Here is a 9348-nt window from a genome sequence, read left to right as displayed (position 1 = left end):
GACTTTATGCCTCAGAAAACAAAGTACCTACATTTGTAAAGAACCGAGCAATCAGTGTCTAAATCAAGTCTAAATACATATTTTCGGTCTGAAGTTGTTGGAAGTATCGTTGTGTAGAAAAAAACATATTATACTTTTTTAGAAGCGTTATATTAATTATTGTGTTTTGATTATGTGTGTGTATAATTAATTCGTTTATCATTACAAATTTTATTTAAAATTGTAAACTCTAATCTGTATTTGTGTTGATAGCAGTCACAATTCACAAATGGCAACTTCATGTAAGTACTTCAAAAGTACTTCATGTCATTTTCTAGTTGCGTTCGTAAACTGCAAGTAAACTGGTTCTAAAACTATACAGAATACGAATATAGTTTATTTCTATCGATACATATAAGTCTATTTATGTAGATAAATGAAAATTAAAGAAGGCTTTAGGAAATTTGCATTGCTACCTATATCATTAAACTACAATTATGTACTGATATAGTCAACTAGCACAAGAAAATCTATTAGGTGTATGAAACAGCATTTTTGCACGTTTTTGTTAGTTTTGTATTTTTGAGCTGTTCGGAATTTAGAATACCTATGTTGTTGAGTAGAAGCACAAGTAGAAGCATGATCACACAGGTAATAATATTATTGTAGACAAATAATTATTGTAGAATATATTATGTCACCTCTACACATAGGCCAGCGCATTCGCCAGCGCGCTGGCGGTGCGCTTGCAAACGCGCTTGTGAGTAATCCACACATTGGAAGGTCGTTCAGTATGGTTTGGTTCGAGCCAATGTGCGGACGGATTCAAAATGGATGTAACAAACAAAGAAATAAACACACTTTCACATTTATAATCTAATATATAAAAATCAATGCCACTTTTCGTTGTAATTCCATAACTCGAGAACGGCTGAACCGATTTCGATAATTCTTTTTTTATTATATTCCTTGAAGTACGAGGATGGTTCTTATGTAGAGAAAACGTTAATATGTACCACGGGCGAAGCCGGGGCGGACCGCTAGTATTAAAATAATATTAAAGTAGGATGCTCTTTGTGAAGTAAAACATTGTGAGGAAAACGGCATGTCCAATTGTCCAAGAACCTTATTTATTTGGCACTTTTAATACATACAACATTTTTATTTTTATGGTACTTATTTTTTGGGTTCCACAGGCAGTTTTAACTCTGATAGAGCTCAATAAATTTAAATGTTTCCTCGTTACTCATATTGTTCGCCATTTTGTCAAGTTAGGTGTTAATTCGCCGCAAGAAAAAAACGTGCACTCCTGATCGCTGCTACAGTCAAACTGATCGCGCGGCCAATGTGTGGATGGTGCGCCAAGCTTGCGACAAGTGTCCTTTGAAGTTTCCGACACCGCACGGCAAGCTCGCAAGCGCGCCGGCCAACGTTCAAATACCTACCACAAGTGCGCATTTCGCCCGTTCTACACATAGACAAGTGCATGTGCCAGCGCGCTTGCCAGCGCGTTGGCCTATGCTGCCCTGATAACAAAGAATGCAGTAATCGACATTTTTGGGATTTTTACTTTTTGCAAGAAATGGGATCCCAAGGGGTTTATTAACATAAAAAAAAAATAATTTCATAAAAAAAGTACCCGGAAGTATGTTTTTTAGCTAACGATTTTTGCAGTACTTACATGAAAACTATATCAAGAAAAAGCGCCGTATTAAACATGTGCTAAAAAATAATGCAGTTCTTGTTAAGATACCCTAAAACAAAGTGCAGTAATAGCGTAGACAGAGTAACTAATAGACCCAATGACGATACCTTTCTCACTTACACAAGAAAGAGAGCGAAAATACCATAACAAATGCATAAGACAAAGACACAAATACCCTATTTTTTGTCCCTTAGTGTGTAACCTGTTTTTCAATGTCTGCAACTTGAGTTGCGAAACAAACTTTGACAGTTCGTGCCTTCATCGTGCTTGGTGTTCGAATTTTGGATATTATTTAGTAAAAAATCGACACGAGTACATTGAAAAGACGGTGAAATTATCCTAATATAGACATCGAAGTAAATAGAATGGTGCGTTGTCGTGTTATTGCATGTTTAAGCGATAGTGAGAAGAAAATTGCCGGTGTGTCTTTTCACGCGTAAGTACGACTTTATTGTCCTTATTTATAGTTTCTCAGTGATGATTATTCATACTTTAGCCTAAAGTAACAACAAGTCGCGTTAAAACAAGGAAATTATTAGCGTAATATCGATTTTTACATTCAATAACCTATAAACATCAACAAGTAAGTGTTGCCAGTGTCGGGAAAAATAATAGTATAATACCCCGATCATCAATAAAAAAATATTGATTTGACAATACGGTGAAACTCGAAAGTAAATGAATATGAAATCCCATAATAACCCAGTGTTTCGGGAAGACTTCGGCATCGAAAACATATTTTAATTTATTATTTCTCATAGTAATTGTGATTGACATAAAATTACACTTATAATTTTAGAGAACTGAACTACCTGCGAGTATTAATTATTAACCTATATTTTATCGATTTGTTTCCAGATGATCCAGACCTACGTAATAAATGGATCGAAGTGGGAGAAAAGATTGGATTCTCACAAAATATTGTAAAATATGAACAAGCCAATGAAAAAGTAAGAAATGTGTACACGAAATTAACATTGTTTCGTCATCAATAATCAATCTATTTATATTTTTTTGTATCTACTACATTGATTATAAAGACAAAAGAAAAATCTCATAACTGGTTTTATTTAATTGATCCTAAAAATATTTACCCTTTCCAAAACATCCGGGAGCTCGGATACTGTGGCAACATTCAACTTATACATTGACAAACTATCTTTGTCTCAGTCGCGGTTACAGAGTACCTTTGTCTATTAGTTTCTCTGTCTACGAGTAATAGCCATTACTGTAGCATTTTATTCTAGTGTCTGTAGACCAATTGCTACGTCAAAACGCAGTTCTCCACATTACTGCATTTGTGTGTAGTAAAAGCACAGGTAAAAGTTCGCGAGATCGTAACCGTACGATACAGTGCTGCGTTTTGTTGAAGCAAATCACTGTGTCGTCGTCGTTCGGTGAAGTGAGACGTGCGGCACGTGTGCTGCTCCTGCGCGCTGTTTGTTTTTTAAGTCATGTACATGTCAGTTTAACTGATGTTAAAATAAATGTTGTCTTAATAAAACTTAATTTTCTTCTACAAATTGTTTAATTTTAATATCCCCGCAGTAGGTTTCAACCGTAGAGCATTTTTTTTAAATCTGTGTAAAAGTGAGAAGATATTATGTGTACATCTACTTAGCCCCGGACATTAAAAACCTGTATCAAATACTAAAAAATAACGCAGTAATCAACATGCGCTAGAACATAATGCAGTAATGAGCGCAAGTACTGTATTTAGACTTAGTGTCCTGTGATTTTCACATGGCCTGATGCTAAACCTCAACGCAATAATACGCATTATTAATGGATATACTAATTATTGAAATATAAGATAATTATCTTTGTAAAGCTTGTATTTTTTCCAATTTTATTGATAGATTTCAAGGGCTATAAAATATAAACATCTTCCTCAAATATGTAAAAATGTCTTTCCCGCGTTTATCTCAAAACCGCCATTTTGCGATTACTGCATTCTTAAGTAGCCTACTCACGATTCAATTTCAGTAACAATCTGTTGACACAATCTGCAGTGAGCTGACAGATTGTGTCGTGAATAGTATAGTTGAGGGCACGTTGGGGGCGTAACCCAACATGTTGCGTATTGGATCGGCGCGGAAGCAACCCGACAAATTGTCTCAGCAGATTGTGTGCGTGTTGAAACGTGAGTATTGTGATTGCTCCAATCTCGCAGTGTTACCAACTCTCAAAAATATTTATCCCTAAAGTTTGTGTCAAAAACCCCTAAAAACGCCTAAATTATTCAGTTGTCCCCCTAAAAAAACATACAAATATAAATTCATGATGATTTAGAAATAATATGCTGTAATATGTTTCAAAAGTCTTTTTATTACAAGTTATTTAATACATAAAATATTTCGTCTTCATCTGAAGATTCAGCGTTTTTGAAATCATACATGTTGAATAAATTTAACATTTTATTGGATGGATTAAAATATGTTGTACAAGATCCACCATTTCGATTTAATGTAAATCGGACCATCATGATGCTTTGCAAAATTTTATTTAATTACGTACTGGATGTCGCTATGAGTCGCTAGGTCAAGAAATAAATATTAAAACTAGTTATGTAATTATCAATTTAAAAATATTAAACAGTCAAAAAAAATCCCTAAAAATACCCCTAAAAATTTCAGACCCTTTAAAAAATTCCTATCTCACTTATTTACCCCCTAAATGTGGGGGGAAAACCCCTAAGTTGGGAACCGTGCAATCTAGGCTCAATCGCGCAGCCGCGTTAATCGCAAAATGGCGGTTTTGAGATAAACGCGGGAAAGACATTTTTACATATTTGAGGAAGATGTTTATATTTTATAGCCGTTTATACTTTATAGCCCTTGAAATCTATCAATAAAATTGGAAAAAATACAAGCTTTACAAAGATAATTATCTTATATTTCATAAATTGTATATCCATTAATAATGCGTATTATTGCGTTGAGGTTTAGCATCAGGCCAGGCATCAACGTTACGTGCACACGTTGTGGCAAGCAATCACGGAATGAAATTGTGTCATCAGCAGTGCTGCCAACTTTTTTTTCCCGAACCCACATATTGGAGCCTCGTGGCCCACCAGAAATCCACTAAAGTAATCGGTCTTTAAAACCACCAGAAAAAACACTAAAAAATATCCAGAGACATGTAAATATTGAGTGCCCGTTGGTTAATTTTTTGCGAGTTATTTGTAAATAACAACAATTTTGAAGTAAGTAATTGACGTGACAACGTCTTAAATTAGGTTGCGGCTGGGAGTCACTTATGAAAAAGTGTAACGCTCGGTAACGTTACGATGAGTCACCGAAAGAGGCACGTGGGCATGGTTAGCCCGCCTAAGAGCGAGAGAGAGAGACATAAAAAGTCGTTGTCACGTAAAACTTTCGCCCGTATACCGACTTTACAGGCAACCAATTATTTTTATTTTTGTTACATTTAAAGATCATCTAGAAAAATCTGCTTCTTCTAGAGTTTCAGTACCTATGTGAAGAATAAATTTCTGTGATAGAAATTTTGGTGTGTATTGTGGTTTGGGCATATTTAATGTAAAACCATATTACTTCACAAAATTAATTAAAATACGTCAAGCTAGAAGCTACCCGCCGCGGCCGCAGCGTAAAGCGTTGCCAATACGTAGGTACTGACAATTATTATTGTTTTTGTACACAAATACAGAATTAACATATAACCTTTTGAATCATCAAATCATACTTTATATCAATAGTAATAAAGTTTATAATCAAAAATATTCAAGAAATAGACAAACAACGGAGAATTCCCGAATGTTCGTTGAACCAACATGACACAAAATAAATCTTCCTAGTGGTTGAATGTCGTACCTTACCACTAATTGAACTCATCTAAACCACTAGGAAAATCCACCAGCCACTAAAACCAATATTTGTCCGCCAAATGGGGGAGCTAAACCACGATCTAGTGGAAATTCCACTGAGTTGGCAACACTGGTCATCAGATTGAGGGTTGGATGAATCGTGAGTAGAGAACGCTCAATCGCGACTGCAACAAATTGTTTCAGCAGATTGTTGGTTGTGTTGAACCGTGAGTAGGGCCTTTTAGTTATCGCGGCAGTATGTGTAGTGCCGGCATTACATTCATTCAGTTCAGAAAGAAAAAGGCGTGCAATGTCAAATGTCAATGTCACTTTGAAGTTTAAACTTTCAACCGAATCTGGGTTATTTCATAATAATTGCTTTATTTGCCAATTAAATTTATTGCATAATTCATACTCTTGATCATACGGCTTATCATTTTATCTCTAGTTATTTATTTAAACCGAGAAGGTACCAGGCGTTGAAGTTGCAAAAATGTTCGCCGCACGGAAAATCGGCAGTCTAGTGTGAGTATTGATCAAATTTATATACATTTTTGATAGGTAGTAATTTTTATGCACTTAACTATGTACAAATACTCATAAAACACAAAAAAATAACTTGTTCGTATCCCAGAGACATTGTAATTTATTCATAAGGCGCTTACGCCGGTACCGGCCGCGGCGCGGCGTAAAGCTTTTCCATAAGGCATAACAATTTGAATCTCCTTTGGATATATTATGTATATGGTGTATACAGAGTCACGTGTCTGTATAATCATACATAATTCCTAATCAGGAATGATTCTTGAAATAGTAATATTGTTATAGCTCTCTCATTACCTTTACTCATACCTGTAATTGGTGTATACATCATATTAATATTCGATAGTTGTTTAGTTTTAATTGTGATAATTTTCATGTGTACTCTGTTGGTATGTCTAAATTAAATAAATAAATAAATTTGTTGTTATATTCTCAATCATCTCTTCAGGCGGTCGGCGGGTGCGTCTCGTCAAAAGCACACCCTTCCCGAGCTACCATATGAATACAGTGCTCTAGAGCCAGTCATCAGCCGCGAGATTATGAGCTTACACCACAGCAAACATCATGCAACCTATGTCAACAATTTGAATGCAGCTGAAGAGAAATTGGCACAGGCTCAAGCTAAAGGTTGTTGGAATATTATTTTTCTTAATTTTAGTTTATTTTAATATGGTATTAACTGAACATCTCAAATAATAATATAATGTCACTATTTTTTGTATTACAAGACAGATCACAAAACTTATTAAAAAATCCAATGCCATTGTGTATAATATTTGTAATGCAGAATGCTTATAATATTTTCTAGTTACTAAATAAACATCCTACTTTGACAGCAGCAGACACGAACACAATGCTATCCCTTCTCAGTGCAATTAACTTCAATGGAGGTGGCCATATTAACCATACTATACTTTGGTGCAATCTTAGCCCGTGTCCCACAAAACCTTCCTGCATTTTCCTCAATGCTATAGAAAAGTAATTTTGTTAATATTAAATTTAAAAGTAAAAAATGTTATATACATGTTGTATAGTTAAGGAAGAAGTATATAGTAGAAATTAAAAATTAAAATATTTAGGTTTATTAGTTAAAAGTAATGTATTTATTGTTAGTGTTATTTACAAGTAAATAGGATAGGTACTGTAAATTTAGAACTAGACAATATTGTTTTGTACCCTCAGGTGATATTCAGACAGTAATCAGTCTCGCTCCTGCCCTGAAGTTCAATGGAGGTGGTCACATTAACCATGCTATCTTCTGGCAGAACCTCTCCCCGAAGGGTGGTAAACCTTCTGATGCTCTCGTCAAGGCTATTGAGAAGTAAATAGATTATAGAATATGCATGGATTTATTAAAATATGTGTTGGCTTATGTGTGGGATGTTTACGGGATAGCTTTTCGTTTTTTATAGATTAGTTTGTGTTAAAAATGTTATAAATTATGCTTTTCAGACTCTTTGCTTTAATGTAACGCATGATTGTAACTTTTGACGTGACAACGTCTTATAATTTGATAGAGCCGGCTGCACGCACGAAAAAACATGACTCATGCGGCGTTACCTCGCTCTGATGCGTTCCATGTAAGGCTTGAAGTGCAAGCGAGAGCGCGGAACAATTAACAAAGAAGCACAATTGGCAGAAAGACGTTGTCACGTTCAACTATCGTCAGTAAACCGACTTTACAGACAACCAATTTTTTCCAATATAAAATGGTCTTTCCAGTCACAAATCAAATAGTGCAGTATAATATGTTTTTTTTGTATTGTGTACTTCCATTTTTATATTTTTTTGTCCTTTGTCACACTGGTTTGCCGTGAATCTTACAAAATTTTAACATTCAGGACTTGTTATCTGCATGCATCATTGGTGGAAGAAGAAAAGGAAACAAATTTAGAACCTCCTAGCATTTTGAAAGCATTACAATAACAAGCTAAATGACATAATACATATTAGTAGTCTTTGTATTGTTGATGTGGCATTTTATAGAAATACTATATTATTTAGTATTGATTTGTGATATAGAATTCAGCACACATTCAATGTTTTATGTATTTGTTATTTTGCTTATTTGACATTTGCAACTTGTTCCCAGTGTCCCTTATTTTTAGATTGAGATTTATTAAAAAAAAATACATATAATAAATGAAAAGCCCTACACGAAAAATGCTCTGTAATAAATATTGGTGATAAAGATATTTTTATTAATATTAACTTATAATTATTTTCAGAGACTTTGGATCCTTGGAAAACATGAAAAATCAACTAGCTGCGGCATCTGTCGGAGTTCAGGGCTCTGGATGGGGCTGGCTCGGATACAACAAAATGATGAAGAAGTTGCAAATTAGCACATGCCAAAACCAGGATCCTTTGGAACCTACTACTGGTAAATATAATAATGCATAGTAACTAATTATTTTATAACATTAATTACACCAATAGTCCACACACCACGTCACCGATTAAGCAGTCCCACAAAGCTTTTTTCGCGCAACTAGGTAATCACTCTTTTTGGATCAGCAGATTAAGGAATAGTTATAAAATGCTAAAAATAATATATTTTACATTTTATGCTGTTGAATTGAAATTTATTATTAACGCCTCTTTCGGTAGTTGTCATTTAGCCACTTATCAAAAAATATTTGAACATTTTTTTTATATTTTTAGGTCTTATCCCACTTTTCGGAATTGACGTATGGGAGCATGCTTACTATCTTCAATACAAGAACGTGCGCGCTGACTACGTCAAGGCTATCTTCGACGTCGCTAACTGGGAAGACATCTCGTCAAGATACGAAAAAGCCATGAAGTAATCTCCCTCATCTCAGCATTTTATGCGGGCCTTGTACATGCAAAGGCTAAAAGATTGATCACTTAGTGATACCACATGCATTGTTAAAATATAGTCTGCGATTGTGATGCCTTTATAAGTTATAAAAGCCTTTACATTTTATGTTATTACCTAATTATAATTTAGAACAAATATTGTGTTTTATTATCCATGTTGAAAGTCGGGACAATATTCCTCTTTTAATTTATTATTACTCTAGTTCAGTATATATTAGATCAGCTTAAACAGTACGCAAGATAGTGGTTTCGGCTGACTTGAAATAAACACCACCACCTAAGCCACCACCCCATAAAATGCCTGTCTTTTCAGACAATTCAGACACTTAATTAAAAATCTGTTTAAATTAAATTTCCCGTGGCATGCACAGAGCAAGTAATGTGGCATGTCTCACACATCTTAAAAATTCAGAATCAAACAGTTACAACCCTCGCCCACTCGTCATCAATT

The 9348-nt window shown here is 34.7% G+C and overlaps 1 protein-coding gene across 1 annotated transcript; it reads left to right on the top strand.

The window, feature by feature from the left end:
• Positions 1-5855: 5855 nt before the first annotated feature.
• LOC123697776 (superoxide dismutase [Mn], mitochondrial) lies at positions 5856-9033 on the top strand. The gene is made up of 5 exons (XM_045644317.1): positions 5856-6035; positions 6502-6680; positions 7236-7374; positions 8282-8436; positions 8718-9033. The coding sequence occupies exons 1-5, from the start codon at positions 6004-6006 to the stop codon at positions 8861-8863; spliced, it is 651 nt and encodes a 216-aa protein (XP_045500273.1). The 5' UTR covers positions 5856-6003; the 3' UTR covers positions 8864-9033.
• Positions 9034-9348: the final 315 nt, after the last annotated feature.

Source organism: Colias croceus, chromosome 15, assembly GCF_905220415.1.
Source record: "Colias croceus chromosome 15, ilColCroc2.1".
Classification (NCBI taxonomy): domain Eukaryota; kingdom Metazoa; phylum Arthropoda; class Insecta; order Lepidoptera; family Pieridae; genus Colias; species Colias croceus.
This window is presented reverse-complemented; position numbering and strand designations above follow the sequence as displayed.